Raw genomic sequence first — 17,425 nt, 5'->3', positions numbered from 1 at the left:
GGCATTGAAAAAGGAGGAGTCCTTTCCACCCCAAACCTTTCTGGACAGCGTGGGGCATCTATACTGAGCCGTCTACAGATACAGAATTAAAGACAGATTCAATCTCATTGTGACACACCTCACTTGCAGATAACCCTGTACAGTAATGTAGTTCCACAGCAAACAGAACATTTTCTGAATCACAGTCTAATTTTCTAGTCTTCACTGCTCTAAGTATTTGAAACATGGGCAGCAGCAAAGAGTTTTCATTGTTTGTTCACCCAAATCTTTACGACAACAGAGAAGAATGCATTTATGGATACACTAAATTCTGAACTATGAAATCTAAACTGTGCTGGTTCTCCTTTTATGAAACTGAATTTTGAACAGAAAGCAGTTATCTCAAAAATAAACAAAAGAAAGTAAAAACAAGAACAAAAAAGGGGAGGAAAAGAGTCTAAGGAATCCCAGCAGGCAAATTCCAAAATGGGAGATTTTGGAAAAAATCCAAAATGGGGGGGAAGGTGGGGGGAATAGATGCACACAAAGGGGGAAAAGAAAAGGAACGCAACAAACAAAAAACAAGGCACAGAATTTTCTGCAATCTACTGAAACTAAATCCAAGTATCCAAGTTTGACTTGGTAGGAAGAAATAAAAATTAAAGAAACAAACGAACAAAAAAGAGGTGTCAAACAGCAGAGTGTACTTTTCAAAGAACATTTTTTTTTACACAGCAAACCCCAAGCCTTCCCAGTCTCGCACCTTTCCACCCATTCATAAAAAAACACACGAATTTCTCTCAAGATCCAATATCACTGTCTCTTTATCACCTAAATAGGGCCAGTTGGACACCTCATTGAAACAAAAAGGCTGATCTAGATGAAGTACTCTTTCTTTTCTTCGGAGTTGTTCTGTCCTCCTTCTGCATTGATTATAGCTGTGTCTGCGTCTGCTGCGTCATCGGCTCCTTTGGCTTCATGAGTGAAGTATGTACCTGAAAGATGAAGGGGTAAAGCACCGTGACTGTCTGATGGCCTCTGTGTAAAGTGGCACAGAGATGGCAACTTGCTTTATGGCCATCATCAGCCGAAGTGGTGTGCAGGCAGCGGAGGGGAAAAAACAATTGGAAGGAGAGAGCGAGGTGGGTGAGACAAATGGGGATCCGGGGGTTCCAAAGGCACCACTCCAACTGAACCGCTGCGATATAATTCAGCAAATGAGACATTAGAGCAGTGATGATGACCAGAGGATGTCAGCAGAAGAAGACGTGAGTGGGAGCTAAAAATGCAGAAAGCTGGAGAGCTGCTGACTAACGTATCAACAGTAAACACCAAGGACCAGTGACCAGATATGTGCACGTACGTGGTTAAAGACCAAAGCAAGGAAGAGCAATTAGCCAATAAATGAATTAGGGCCCTGATGATCCTTCTATTGTCATCTCAAATTGTTTATTTGGACCACAGTCTCCTGGCTTCATCAATCATTATTGCCCATCCATCGGTGAGAATGTGCTTGCATTCGCACAAGTATGTTTGATTTTCCTGCCTTCCATTTCAGAGGGAGGTGCCAGATTGAGAAATAATTTGCATTATAATGGCTGGAATCAAGGCTTGGGGTCTATCTGAATGAAGGAGTGATTCTTTGTCATCGTGTAGCTCTAGCCCGGACCCAGATTCATGGATTTGCTAATTGGCACAGCCACTTTATAATGACACTAGACAGAACTTTACAAAGTTGGTAAACACTCTTATCAGCAAATCCCAACAGTTTACATGGAGAAAGACGAGGACTGCACCTCAGTGTGGTATATAGATAAAACTTATGCCGCCTGCCATAATCAAATAACCCTCCTCCCATTATATACTATATTCCTGAAGATTCAATTTTAAATGGCTGAGACATTTGCTATATTTTCGGGTTTCCAAAGTGACAAATCTGAGAAAGCAAGTGGTCAAATGCTTCCCTCCTGTATCCTTTTTCCTTCTGTAGAGTGACGCACATGCTCTCTTCCCCTGGTCCCCCGCAGCTGCTGCTCAGACTCTGCCCTGCTCTCTGTCCTCACTTCCTGGGTCTATCAAGCTAAATAAACATCGGAGGCCAAACAGATTGCCTCCTGAGTATGGGCAGAGGGTGAAGGACCGACAGCTCTGAGCATCCCAAACCGTTTTATGCCTGAGACGTGCACTTCATATCCTAAAGGTGGCTGTCAAGTACCTTGGACCTCCACTGCTGTGCTCAAGGGACCTTCTCCCAAAACCAAGTTCAACAATCAAGCAGTATGCAAACGTCTAGAAAACTCTGCGAGCTCATTGCATAGTGCTTGAGAAAAATAACTGAGAAAGACAAGCGCTGACAAAGAAAAGGAAGAATAAATTACAAAGAGGGGAGAAGAGGATCGAGCAGCATGGGGCAGAGAGGAGGAGCATTGGAAAAGATGATTGCCCATCCAGACTGCACAGTTGATAAGTGTGATGATTAATGGCAATTTAAATCAATTGCACTGATAATTTTAAAAATACATATTTATGTGGCTTTTAAGGCAAAGGATTTTCTTTACCTGGGTACATCAAACCAAGGAAGTATTTTAGCCATTATGACAGTTTACCCAGAGTTTGAGTCAGGGAACAGGGAGGGTCCCCTGCTTCCCAGAAAAACAGCAGGCTGTGGGGGTGCTTATTCCATGTTTATCACTTGGAGGTTCATGCCACACCTTGCACACCAGCCCCTAAGTGATCATTTCTACTCTGTCCCCAATAATGGATGGTAGAATAACAACTCTATAAAGCTGTATATTTAGAGAAAATCCAAATCAAGGAGTGCTACTCATCAACTCCTCAAGTCCCAATCAGCAGCTGCTAAGATTTCGGGATTTTTTCCTCTCCCAGTTTCAGGAAGCAGATAGGGTGTGTGGCTACGTAAACCAAACCGCCTATCAAGGACAGCCTTGTAAAGTCCCCACATGAGGGGCCTGTGGTGACACGTTGCTCCTGCCTGCCAAGGCACCTCGCTTACCTTTATGTCTGGCAAAATAGCGCCCCAGAATGATGAGCAAGCACAGCATGGCGAACACCACCACCGCCACAACGCCGCCGATCACGGCGTGATCCACCGCTCTTATCGAGCCTTCTTCACCTGCTCGGGAATCTGTTGAAATCAGAAAAGGAATAGGGATGTAGAGCTTATTACAAGACACCAGAAGCCCCGGTGACACTGCCTCCAGGGTCAGAAGGTCACCTTCTTTTTTAATGGAGGAGTCAGAGAGAACAATCGAGATGGATCAAGTTACACTGAAGGAACAGACTGACCTGTCCAGTGCTGAATTGATCTGTTCTCCCCACAAGGCAATTTCATTATAAGCAGCAGAGGAGCGCTAATGCATGTGGAACAAGCTTAGGGAGCCAGGGAGGGAAGAAATAGAGTCTGTGTGGTCCCGACCTAGTCTTCACGTTCGTTCTATCTGTATCCAGTTGCAGATCCTAATTAAGGAGGCCGACCTAACTATGTAAGGGCACCCTGAATGGACCTTTAGGTAATACCACAAAGTGTAGAAGGGAGGATAGAGCATCTTTCTACGGGTGTCCGATGACATATGCCTGAAAGGTGTGTGCGTAGGAAAAGTAAGCAGCTCAGAAGCCACAGCTGCCTAGAGATAAAACAAGGATTATAAGACTAAAGACAAGTGACAGGCTTGCTGCATTTAGGATGTATGAGGGAGTGAGCCTCAATTTAAAACCTAAAACCTATTTCAAAAAACAGCAAGGAATAATTGTCCATTGTCACAGACGGGTTTTATTTTATTTATTTAACACCTCACAATGCAATTAATTTTCCTTTATAAGCATCACTCCCTCGGGATGTCTTCTTCCGACTGAGGAACGACATGTTTGGCTGGAGAACAACTCCAAAATGCACCCAGAATGAGCTATGGTGATGCAGAATGGATGTATGGCAGTGTAAACAATTTTAATTTAGGAATGTGGCTACATCACCCCTTGCTGAAATCCTAATGGCATCTGAGATTTATAATGTAGTAAAAGACAATTATTCTCCCGTTGATTAATACATTAACATTTTGGAGTGGAAGCTAAACCATTGTCTTTTTTTTTTATTGAGTCAAGTACGACACCTCCATTAAAATGATTTACTAGCTGTACCTTACAATTTAAGCACAGCAGCAACAGAAACGGTAAAAATCTTTTAACTTTACATGATTTGTGAAGTCATATGTGAAGGATTTACCATTTAAATCTTTCAGTACAAGAAGCACATGGCCTATAAATCTGTCCCCCTTGCAGTTGCTGGACGCCTAAGAGAAATGCATTTCACCAGGAAGACTGAGAGTGCAAATTCAAGTCAATTTTTAAGAAAGATTTATCTCTGTCTCTCTCCAAAGAACAGAGCAAATCTCTGAAGCCTCCACCTCTAATAATATTTGAAGTTTATCGATCAAGTGTACGGATCCGTGACAGCTAAAGGTAATGGTGCTCTTTTGAGCCGAAACCTGATACAACGCTTTCAGCAGGAGGGCATGATTTACACTTTCTATCGATATTTCCAATTCTGCTCCGAGATTAAGTACTGAAGGATGTGGGGAAATAACTCGTGACTGAGGGTTCCATGAAAAGTACTTTAATTAAAGAAGTTTAAATTAAAAAATAGAGTATTTAAAGTGTTTCATTAAGTTATCTTTGAATGGACTACAGAAAACCCCAAAACCCAAACCCAAACAGAAATGCCAGATCGGAGGCAGCCGCAGGTCGCCCAGGACAACAGGATGATGGGAGTTTAATTGGAGAAGGGAGCCGGGTTGGAGGCCGAGGGCACTGCAGCCAATTAGCCCGCGCCATGACGGGCGGGCCCCTCCAGCAACGCGTCTAATAAGCTCAACTTGAAACGTGGGGGAGAGGAACATCCCTCCTCAGCCAAAAGCGTTGCCGAGTGCGGATGCTACGGCCTCCGTTGTCTGGAGAGTCATTTCAGCAAGGCAGGACTTGGCTGCGGAAACTTTCTTTCAGAGACAATAGAGCTTTGAAGGGGACCCGCCCCTTGGGGAGCCACTGGACAGGGGGCGTCTGCTGGAGGACAGTGCTTTACACACTGGAGACGCTCACCCCAGCTGCTCAAAGTCAAAATTGCTCACGGGAAACAAAAGTAGCCGCAAAAGCCAGCAAGTTGCATTTTCCTGAGGGAGCTGTCAAAATAGGGGATTCTTGTGAGAACGAAAACTAACTCATCTCCCATTGCCATGAGCTTCAGACCTATTAAAATTTATGTGTCTTTTAACAAACTCCGTATGTCTTAAAATTGGGTGAGGAAAACAAGTGATACTAGACATTGAGGAGAGGGCAAAGTTACATACAAGAGGTGAAGAGAGGTCCCGTTCTGGGAAGAGAATAGAGAGAAGCTTTGAGAAGCTGTCCCAGGCACAGTCCTAACCCTTGGGGGAAGGCACTCTCCCGTCCACTGTTAAAAGACTGCCTCCTCCATGCCTAGGCACAGGAACATTCTAGAAGACTAAGGCGGGAGAGACAGAGAGAGATACACACACTCTGACAAAGAAAAATAAACAGAAAACCTTTCCAAAAAAACCCCCCAAAACAACAAAAACAACAACAAACCCCTCACAGGGCGTGTATCTGTCGGATTCATTCCTTGAGCCAATACTATTCATTTGAACTTTCTGCCCCATGAACTTAAAAGCTAAATATGCTCAGTGTGGCTATGCTTTCCCTGCACTTAGCCCAAATTAAATACTTAGGTTCTAGTTATCTTCCCCACCCTCAAGGACATACATATTTTACGGATACTTATTTATAAAGGTAATCTCTCTAGCTATCTTCGGATACTCACTTTGATCAGAAAGTTTACTACCACCGGTTAATCACTAAGACATTTTTCCTGCCTTCGATTACTGCAGACGGACACAGAAGGTAACTGATGTTTAATTTACAGGGAACACTGCCGGTTATGAGCTCCTCACCGCCCCTTGCCAGCCCCACTCCCACCTCCTGGGTTTACTGTGGGAGGTAGTAACAGAGCTGTGCCCGTTCGCTCAGTGTCTCTGTCCTAGCTCAGCCTTCCCTGTGAAGAGCAGAGCTGTCTCCAGACTCAGCTCCCTCCTTCCTTTTGTTTCTAGGGGTGGGGTGGGCAGGTGGCAGAGTGTTTACAGAGCCATTGACTGGCTCGAGGTAGTTGGGGAACGGGGTGAAAGCTGGTTACCTAGTACCAGGTAAGACGCAACTGCCTGCACCTGTGGCTGGTGCCTCGCTCATGGTGTGAAGCAACAGCACGAGATGCTACCCAGAGAGGCACTGGGCTAACAGAGTCGGATGATAACTTGAAATAGAAGAAAATATCGGCCACGAAAAGGAGCAAGGCTCCGACAAAGTCCATGGGTTGTCTGACCTTTCCTGTTCCTCTCACAAGGCAAGAACTTGGACCGGTGTCTTAGAAATTGTTTCTAACTGGAAAGGCTATAGCTTTCACCATCAGCCAAAGATCTCACTCCTCCTAGGGTGCAGACCTTTCACTCAGGTGCCATGAAGTGCTGGCTTTCCTGGGGTCATCCTCTCTAGATTTCCGGCCCACTTTCTGAGTCAGGCAGATAAGGAAACCACAGGCAAATTCTTCAGCAGCCCCCAGATTCGCAATGGGAAATAAATGAGTGGAGTGGAAAGCACTTACAAACATGCCTGACTCTCAGGCAAATGGACATCTCTTGGTTTAGAAAGTCATGTTGTCTTGTTCCCTAAGAGGTTACAAGTGTTCTTTTTACTTAGTAACAGATGTAAGAGTGTTTCTATTCTGAGACTACGCTCTGCCCTCATCACCATGAAAAGCAAAGCCTTGTTTTTGCTTGGAGTATGGTTATAGCATAAAGATTACTCCAGCCTCAAGGAACGAAGCTTGCATAGCGTAGTCCAACTGGAGTTAAAATCTCACCCAAATCATTTCACAGGCCTACCTGTTGAATAATTATGACTTGCAGATCACACTGTCAATGCTGGGAGATGTTCATGGCACCTCGCAGTTGTGGCACAACCCCTGCCACCTGTCCTGTCCCATCCTGCACCCACTTCTCTGGCTCTAGGTGTGACAGATAAATCAGGATCTGTTTGGTATTCGTGAGTTAGCTTTTCTTTCAGCAAAAGGCTGAAACAACTTGGCTCCCGGTGAAAGTTTACAAGCTGTTTGTGAAATGTTAAGTTGGCTACTGCTGTTTGGGTCATAGCTTCAATCCCCTGGGCTCGCTTTAGTATCTTAGAAATTCCAGGATAAAAAAAAATCTCAAGGAAACTCCCAAGAGTGATGCCCCAAACTACTAAGATTGGGCCTAGCTGGCCTGGCCCAATCCATCCATCATGGGCGATGTGAAGGAGCGGAAGTTCTACAGCGGGAGTTCCCCAGGGCCTAACAAGAAAGGAGACTGCTACTGGAACTTTGGTCTCCTGCCCCCTCCCTCTAGGGGACTCCTCTCTGTTTGCTTTCTCTCCTCAAACCACTTGCCAGAGTCCCCCTAAATGCAGCACTGCGCCAGCCACGCTGCCTCCATTAAACAGGGGTCTGCACAAGATCCTGGTTTCTATCGCTACTTTACCACCTGGCATGGGACGCGTAACATAAACTGCCATGCGAATAATCACGGATTTGTGATAAGCCTAGAAGGCTCTGCTGCCAAAGCAGGGATCCACGGATAACCAGGGAATGGCCAGTATATCCTAAATGCGCTCCAGGCAAACAGGGACTTTGGCAGAGGGACTCCCTGAACAGAACCCTCACTGCAACTGCAGCCTGCCCACCTGGAAGCCCAGGGATGCATGGAATCTGAGGTCAGTTTTTTTTTTTTTTTTTTTTCGCCAAAAGGACATCAAGTTTTCTACTCTGAGGAGGTGAAGTGTGATACAGTAATATACAATAAAATATGCAGCCCAGGGCAAGACAGCCACATTACACTGGCTCACACTCACATTTCAGACATCCCTGGTTCAGGCTTTAAGGCACGTTTAGCAACTTGGGGAGAGCTAGACACTCCCCTTAAGTGCACATATTTACTCTTTTCATAGGTTATAAACTACCTTAGGTCTCATCTTAAAAGTTAACATTTAAAATATGGGAGGCTTCTAATGATATTAGAAGTCCTCGCACTTCTATGTATCGGATGATTCGGATGCTCAACCTTCCACGCTTCCCCCATCCGTGGATGCCTAGAGAGAAAGTTAGAACTGTTGGTTGACTTTTTGCAATAGTTCTGTCACTGGTTTAGTTTTAGTCTCCTTACTGGGCTAAGGTCTTGCTGGATAAGTCAGTTTAATTAAAAACTCTTAGAATTGGTGTTCATAATGGAAATGCTGCCGCCAGCTTCCTAGGGTTGTGGGATTAGTCTATCCCAGAGAAAGCTTAGTAACTATGATGTCATTTGCTACTTCTGGCTAGCAAGAAAGAAAACATCTGGTAGTGGATTTTCCAAATTTGAAGCAAAACCATATTCTGACCTCAAAAACAAATGAACAAAAAACAAACAAAAAACACCCAAACCCACACCCAAACATACACACACAAAAAAACCTGCCACCATCTGAAAAATGTAGCTACTCATTCTCATCACCTACTGTAGCTCCCATCTATGGCAACAAAAATAAGTGTGCATTTTAAAAAGCACAACTTTATTACTGAAGGGGAACAAACTGAATGGCATGCGCTGACAAAATGCCACATTATTTGCTAATCCTAATATGTTATTCTTCTTTAAGATTTGCTTTTCTCAGCACCAATTCAATTATAGATGCTACAAATCCTTCTGACATTTAATTCCCTCTTGTCAGAGAGTAGTAAATGTATACAGTACATGCACAGCTTTCCCATTAAGATGTTAATATATATTGGAGCACACTAGCCTCTATGCAGCATAACCTTTCTTTTCTGTCTTAGAAAGTGGAAGAGAAAGAATAAATGTAAAGCAACAAAATTATGAAGATTCCCATATAGCATTCTAGGCGTCTAGTACTACTCGTCAGCTGCATTCAATTCTAGCGACGTAGCTGCAGCTATACTAACATGTCAAAGGAACTATATTAAGCTACTTGAAAGAAAACTGCAGTGATCATCCTCATCATGCCACTTGGAGCTCAGTATGTGTTCATTTAAATTAGAAGTCCTGCATGCAGATTTTTGGCTGTACACTGTCACCACTCAGTGATCAGGACTCAGGGCTCTCTTAGACTGTTACTGCCTGCACTGCCGTCCAGAAACAGGCCTGAACAGGGGATGAGGTGGGAGCTCACCCTTTGCATGGCCCATGGGAGATGCACTGGACTTGCCGTCAGATCTGGGATACACGCTGAGCTTCATCACTTTCTCTGTGACTCCAGCCAGGTCAATCAGCCCCTCTGAGCCATTGAGTACAATTATGTACTTCACAGAGTCGCTTTGAGAGGCCACTGTGATGCTGAAAATGAAAGTGCCTATCTGGCTTAGGGCTTGGAGTATCATAGGGACTCAATAAGTGTTTGCCAAATTTAAATCTGCTATGTTAAAGCCCAAGGAGGGCCTTATTCCAGCTCTCATCACCAACCCAAGGCAAATAATGAGCAATTCTTTGGGGGTAAGTGTTGTCCTGCATACTCAGCATTGTCTACACAAGGTGATTCCCGTGGCATTTAGCGTCACCAGAGAGAGCAAAAGCCATTCTTATGAGTCCCCTCTACTCATCTTGTGATAGTATGGGTTTAGAAGTGTGATCACCCTTTCCATTTTAAGCAACAGGCACTGAGGCACTGAGGATGACACCAGAGTTTTCCTTGAAGTATACGCCTGATAAAGAGGACAGAGTTGTCAAGTATTTCCAGACATAGATTTCCAGACTAGAATCTCTCTCTGGAAAGAGATGCTTCAGTGGACCTCAGGCATTTGGGGGTGTGAGGAGGATGGATTAATGAATATGGTGAAGTCACCCCAAAGCAGTGTCCAACCTGTAGAACTGAAATTCACACTTTGCACTGTGGCCTGCCAACTTTAGTTTGGAGGAAAAGTTCCTATTTGATGGTCTCCTTCCTCCCCACGGTGGAAACAGGAGCATGTTGGATTATGGGAAAGATCAGCAGTAGGACGAAGTTCAAACTCACATTGTGGGGAAATGAGACAAGCTGACACGGGCCCAATATGATTTTTTCAGTTTACTGCCTTGTACTAAATTGAATTTTAAGAGAAGGGAATTTACATGGTTTGACCTTTTCCAACCCATCACTTTTTCATGGCATTTAGGACTATCTCAGTGGGAAACCCATCCCATAATTCAGGGGAAATCACTGGGATAATGGCGCTGAAGTACTGGAGCAGAGTTTAGGTCTTCTTTGAAGGAGAAAACGTTGGAAAAGATCTTTCCAGGTTAGTCAGTGCATTGCCCTGTACCTGACGGGTCAGGGAGAGCCTGACTTTTCCTCTCCATTCCCTGGGTGCACACACTGAACTGAAGCCCCAGCGAAATGACAGCTGTGGATTTCACAGGGAGAAGGAGGACCACTCCAAGCCAAAGTCCTCTATCTCCTCCAGAGGCAGGAAGATCCAGGTTCAAATTCTGACTGTCTCGTAGGTGAATCACTTAAATCCCTTAGGCTCAAGTTTACTCATTATAAACGGAGACTAACAAGCCTTCCTTAACAATCTTGCAGGGTTTTCCCAAAAACCTTCCCATGGCTGGCTCATTCGCATCCACTGAGTCTTCCTGTCCCAGTGGCCTTCCCTGGTGAGCTTTTCTAAACCAGCCTCCACCTCCTCCCAGCCTCAGTCTCTTGCTTTCACTTAAACCAGTTTGATTTTTTCACGGCACTTGGCACTGTCTGAAATTAACTTGTGTTTCGAGTCTGTCTGCCCCCCAAACACATCACCCTCTGGGAGCGTGAAGTCCACAGCAGCTCCGGCTCCCACCTGGCCTTGCTCACTGCTGCATCCCTGGTGCCCAGCCCAGAGCCCGGCACAAGAAGCTCAAAAATAATTTTGTTGGATGAATAATGAATGAGAGATATTCATTATCCAATGAGACAATATGTGTGAAAGAGCTTTGTAAGCTATAAAGTACAATACAAACTAAATCACACCACACCTTTAGGTTTATGGGCCATATCCTTAAATGGATCTATGCAGCCCACCTGGTTTTTAATGTTTTTTTTTTATCATCAATATTGTCAGTCTACCAAAAGAATGAAATAGCCTGTTTGCCAAATCTATGTGGGGGTCGGCAAGGAAAGAGTTTTTGCTTAATGTTATGGCTACTGACAGCTTCTCACACACATTTCAAGCAAGTTCAGCCAGGACCTCACATTCTCAGTAACCAGATGGCCATATAATCCACTCCCGGACTGATAATCTGGATTGAAGGGCCTTTAAGTGCTTCTGTTATCTAAATTTAGACTATATACTGAAGCCATGTCTCTTGTGTAATCCACTTAGGGGACTGTAGCTGGTTCACCTAGATTCCTCCTTGACATTTAGGCAAGGGTTATCAAAGCCATTTAGAATTTGGCCTCCACCCACACTTTTAGCACATTGTGAGGGAGATGGTGGAGGGTTTTTCCAGATCATCTTCTCGTTTGTAGGGCAAGAGTTGAAAATGTGTTTTGGGGAATCATGACAGCTCTGAAATTTCTTGTCCGCGCCTTTGCTTCAAAAGCAGAAGACTGATGGGTTGCTTGGATTGTTCCGGAGGGCCATTTTCTACCATGCTGTGTATTTGCCACCTCACTCCACTATACAGGTCTCCAAGGCCCCTCCACTGCTGGATGGATGGAGGCAGTTGGAGACATTTTTTAAAAGTTTTAAAATAAAATAGAAGGATAAATATGCTTAAAGCTATTCTATTCCACATGGGTGGCAATAACCACCAGCTGTCACCGGGAAACGGCAGATGTAATTGATAAAACAATTCAAAACTCTTGTGGCTCCATCATCAATAAAGTTAACACCCAAAAAGTAAATGAAAAGGTTCAAAGTCGAACTGGATAAGCTCCCCAGGCCTGCCAATAATTAAATCAGTGAACTACACGCAAGCATAATTTTTTTTATGCAGATTAAAGAGGAGGATCAGCTGGGCGACTTGCTTTGCTGGGTGAGGATGGAGCACCATATGTTGCTTATGAAATTGTCATTAACGGAGGTGGTGCTGGTGAAAGGGGGAAGTGGGGCAGCGGGAAGAGGGGGGCAAGTGAAAGGCAGACCATCATTATTTGGAAGGAAATTCACTACAGAACACTTACCCATAATATGGAAAGGATGAAGTTGCTACCCTGACGCAGGAGGGAATGGATGATAATGTTATTCATTACCACAGTTTAGCATTAAATGTGCAACACCTACTCTAATTTATTGATGGACTGTTTAAGACGGGTGTTAACCTGTTTGTCTTGTATTATAATTGAATTCAGTCTCTAGGCTACAGAATTTGAGAAGTTCATCCTTTCTCAATCAATATGCTCCCCTTCAGTGACCCATTTCAAGACAGCTTCATAAAAAATAATGTATTTTGTTTTAATAAATTTAAACGCTATGACAGCTGCTCAATTTTTATTGGTTGTTTTTTTTTCCCTTCAGATGTCTCTTTGCTGCCGAGGGAAGCCAAGCTCACAATCAATAGTAATTGATTAATCAGCATCCCCTTTGAACAAAGGTGCTAATCAGTTTTTGATTAGTTCATCAAACCAGATGCAAAGGCAGCCCAGCCCCAGCCTGATAGTTCATCAGTGTTCTACATGACTTACAGCTCCTGAGCGATCTATGACTGCAGTGTTCCTGGAGGGAGTGGGGGAGGGGGGCAACGTAATTATTAATTTAACTGAATTATTATGAACACAAACAGTTGTTGGTTTATTGCTCCTGACTTGGGTGATTGATAGAACTGTGGCAGGGACCCATCTGACATGGTGCAGTGCTGAGACCTGGAGTACTCCTAATTGATGATGCTGGTGGCAGGGGTGGATGGCTGATTTAGTCACATTTGCCTAAAGAGGAGAAAGATTACTTTGGCATATCTGAGTGATCCTTGCCTGACTAATACGCCAAGAGGGATCAGGGTCAACCCAACCCACGAACTTCCTTAGGATCCTTGAGAAGATCCCATCGCCAGGGCCACTGTGTCAGAGACTTATTTTATTTAGAGTCAGTGTCAGAACTGAGACCGTCTACCACTAGGATGGCCAGCAGAAATTGCTTATTTCCAGCATTACATTTTAAGCAGGGAGACGGACTTCTCCACCCACAAATAAGGGGCAAAAATGAAACATTCCCTTGATGGGCTGGCTATCTTTCTAATCTTCTATTTATTTATGTAAATTCATTGATTTGGAAATTCATTCATTCATCCAACAAGTGTCAACTGCGTGCTAGCACATGGCAGGTGTAGAGCAGTGAGCAAAACCAATGTGGCCTCCTGGAGTTTCTATGCTAGAAAAATCCAACAGCTAAACTCAAACTGGGACAGGCTACCTAACAGAAAGTGACAGTATCTCTGAGGTTTGACAGAAGCACACAGTAGGCGATAAATCTATGGCATCTGGGCAGGACTACCTTATTTTCTCACAGGGTAAGACTTACAGTTAAGAACTGCACCTCAACCACCAACTATTCCTGGGAGCTTCCGTGGAAACTCTCCGGGAAGGGGCAGTATGGAACTTTTCTTTCCAATGGGCTTCAGTAAGACTCTACAGTTGTGCGGCTTTGTTCCTCTATTGTAATGACAAGGAAGGGGCCTTGCTTACTCATTTATTAAGCTACTGATGGAAATGTTTAAGAAGCTGCATGTAGCTGGTTGGCAGTGAAGTCCCACAACATCACAGGAGCTCATATAACTGTTTAGCTCTGACCACTTTAAATCTCCTCCCTCCCTCCCTTTTAGGATATGCTTCTTATTCTGGATTAGTAACACCTAAATCCTGGAATCAAGCATGAAACCTACTTTTGCAAGAGCTCAGTGTGCTGTGAAAAAGGTCTGAGGTGGATAATTAGTTTACATCATGGTGTGTGACAAAACAATTGCCCCCCTTCCTCCCTGCCCTTCCCCAACCCCTACTTCTAAGATAACTATAACATGGCTCTTCTAGTCTATTCCACAGAAGTAGACAGTCTATATGAGTTGTTTGTTTTTTTTTAAAGATCTTGTCACATAATCCAACATCCATAAACTGCTTCCTAATGCAACAAAATTTCTCCTGACCCGTTATGTATCTAGGATGTAAACATTATTTTAAGCCATTGAACACCAGAGTGGCTTTAGTACTATCCCAAAGGTAACTTAACCTCTGCTGCATTAATAACATTGATTGGCCCCAATCTGAAATATAAATATTCCTACTACAGGAAAGAAAGGTGGGTGGGTGAGTGGGGAGGAGGAAAGTGTTGATAAAAATTTATTTTTTGTTAGTCTCAAAATCCATACTTGCTAACGGATTGCTCAGCAAACCGGATGGCCATTTGGTAGAAGAGGGCAGAGCACCCACAGGTTGGACACTGCAGTGCCTTACCTAATGACTAGCCCTTACCTGAGAGGTCCTCACTGTCCAGTTCTTCTGCGGAATTGGGCAACTGAGTAAGGCCTTACAAGTAAAAACAAATCGTTTTTCTTTTCATTCCTCGAGGGACATAAACAAAACACTTAAGAACTGAGGATGAATTTCTTAAAAAACATGAGCCAAATCTCTTGCTATCTCTCTCTATTTTTGGATAGCTTGAATGTATTAATCCGTAAGTACATTTCTTCAATTATATAATTTTGTTATTAATACTCAATCGAGGCAGAAAGATTCCTCAGTCTCCACTGTTCAAAGCACATGAAACATGAAGGTGAATGCTTAAAATCACTCATTCATAACAGCATGCAAAAAGAAAAAAATCAATAAAGCCTGATTGTTAGCTGTCGATGCTCTGATATATCTCTTAAATACAAATGTATTTAGATGCTACATACTGATGTATGTACGTTTTAGTTCACATTTTACTGTAAATTGAAATCCTTTGCCAAAACTGACAAACACAGTTCATTATCAATTTATGATGATCTTGGACCATGTATTTCAAAATGGTACAGCGTCTGCTAACTGCAGATTACAGGTTGTGCCTTCATCAGAAAATTTGATTCACAAAATGATTTTTTAAAAAGGAGAATTTCATAAATCAATGATATTCCTGAAAAAGAAAACCCTCAAAGCTGAAAAAGCAGTTAGGCCAGGAGGTAATCAAGCAGGGACTTGAAATGCCTATATCCGAGTCAATCCCAATGCCGGCCAGCTGAGATGGTCTTCAGCTAGCTCTGATTTGAATTAAAGAGGTGAAGAGGGAAGTAGATAAACAATGGGAGGCTCGGGCAGGAGATGGCTTCCATTTCCTCATGCTTTACTTGCGGGCTGACCCTTCAGTGATGTTTATTAAACAACACAAAATGTTGTTAAGACAGTCAAGGCAGCCTTTACTTGTTCTTTGCTGTTCTGCTGGAGGTTTTAGGTGACTGTGCCAAGTCCTCTAATTCACACAACCTCTCTAATGAAATTTGTCACTTTTGAAGTTGTCTGTGGACCTATTCAACAGAAAGGTCTTTGAAGACAGAAGCAAATGTTGTTTATTTTTGTGTCTTTCCCTTCTCCAACAGCCATGTACAAAGAATATTCTCAGTAAGTATTTGCTGAATTAATAATTTGGGAGTAATGCTCAAACAGAGCATAAAAGCAACCAAAACACATGCTCTAGAAACAAGTAATGTCAAACTGATTGCACTATTTTAAAAAACCCAAATTAACCAAAACAATTGTGTGCAAATGATCACTAAACTTTGCATTTTGTAAGATGCTTTATAAAGAAGCTGAATGAATATTGATAATCAGGTTGATTCTTTGAAAGGAGGCTGTCACACCATCAGCCCTTCAGGAAGAAGAATTTCCACCACGACACTTGGGTGCCAATACTCAAGGGCAGGTAACCAATTAAAGATGGGAAGACTTTGAATCCACAGGTGTTCCCAAACATGGATTTAGGCAACTACAGGGAAAGTAATGAGCAATGCAATAAGTTACAGAGGCAACTGAGTAGGGATGGTATCCATTTGTTCTGAAATCTGATTGGTTGACAGTGTTCCTATTGCTAATTGGTGTTATCCATCGTATAAAGACTGATGAATACAATTATTTGAATAACTGTTATAAATGGGCAACAAAAAGTACTTCTCTGTAGTTAATTATGAATTTACAGTTCTCAGAAGGCTAATCCCTCACTTCTGTGTGGCCCAATGAATATCAAAGTGTTCTATAGCCATGCTTGGTGCCCACTGAACCATGTTAAACAAGGATGTTTCAAGTAGGCAGCTTCACTGCTAAAGGCTTATTTCCTTGCAGAGGGCATTAGAAAGCTAATTTTAAAAAATAAAGACAAATATGTTTATGAAATACCATTGATATGCAAAGTTTTCCATTAAAAAGCAACAGACAGTTGATATACACCTCATTAAAGCTGAGACTGTCATTTTTAATGGCATAAACTTTAAAATATACCAAATCATCTGGAATCTACCATTCAGATTATGTTCTAAAGCAGGAAGCCATTTAGGCTAGTGGTGTTAAATTTGTTTTTGTAGTACTATTGTATTGTCTGAATCTACAGTGCTCTGGCATACTTGGATAATTTCTGAATAAATATAATTAGGAAGAATTGACTGAGGCACAAGTGTCTAAGTGAGGACAAGCAAAATTTACCTCCTAAAATTGCTTTGGCTTAGATATTTTCTTTCATGTTAAAACTTATACACCTCTCACTTTCTCAAAGAAAAAGACAAAGATGCATTTTATGAAGCAGAGAATATTCTTCAAAAGGAAACTTCACCATTTAACAATAAGTGGGAAATAACTTCTTGGTTCTTCTCTTTAAACTTTCGTATCCATTAAAGCCCTTTCTAGTCACTTCTAATTCAAACGTATTCAACAAATTTCTTTAAACTTTGTTAAACAAATGAAAGTTTACTTTTTTGTCCATATGGAATTTTCTTGAGCAATTAATAAAGTCCTAAGGTGCAATCACGATAATTTAATATATGCACGGTCTCTTCTACAGAGACATGTATTTCACCTTTTCATGGTGGTACCATGTACTGTAATATACCCTAAGCCTTCTCAGTGCTTTTGCAGTTGTGATTCCTCAACAGTAATTGCTGGCTGCTAAAAGTGGTATGATGTGGCAATTTTAAACCAGGGTAAGGAAAAACCTCAAAAAACCAGAAATGATAAATCCTAGAGACATTTAAATAAATTCAAGGTCAAGTAAAATTTAAGTGCTTATGGGTTCAGTTCATCAGGGTATCGCTACATTTTTCAGAAAATTTCAAAATAGAATGATCAAATAAAACCTCTAGAAAACAAAAACGTAGCCCACTGGCCCTAGCATCGTTCCCATTATGAAAAACAAAGTAGGCGATGGTCT

At 42.6% G+C, this 17,425-nt stretch overlaps 1 protein-coding gene across 5 annotated transcripts in view; it reads right to left on the bottom strand.

The window, feature by feature from the left end:
- Positions 1 to 785: 785 nt before the first annotated feature.
- Positions 786 to 17,425, bottom strand: part of CADM1 (cell adhesion molecule 1) — a 312,975-nt gene continuing 296,335 nt past the window's right edge. For 3 of the 5 annotated variants that reach the window (XM_069470881.1, XM_069470882.1, XM_069470884.1), the window contains 2 exons: positions 2,993 to 3,124; positions 786 to 974 (listed from right to left, as the gene is read on the bottom strand). In XM_069470881.1, the coding sequence (XP_069326982.1) occupies positions 856 to 974; positions 2,993 to 3,124 (251 nt within the window). In that variant the 3' untranslated portion in view covers positions 786 to 855. Of the gene's footprint in view, positions 975 to 2,992; positions 3,125 to 14,505; positions 14,560 to 17,425 lie in introns of all 5 variants that reach the window. The other 2 variants (XM_069470880.1, XM_069470883.1) reach the window with 1 other exon arrangement.

The sequence above is a fragment of the Eulemur rufifrons genome, chromosome 6, assembly GCF_041146395.1.
Source record: "Eulemur rufifrons isolate Redbay chromosome 6, OSU_ERuf_1, whole genome shotgun sequence".
NCBI lineage: Eukaryota > Metazoa > Chordata > Mammalia > Primates > Lemuridae > Eulemur > Eulemur rufifrons.
The sequence above is the reverse complement of the archived record's forward strand: the minus strand, read 5'-3'. Positions and strand labels throughout refer to the sequence as shown.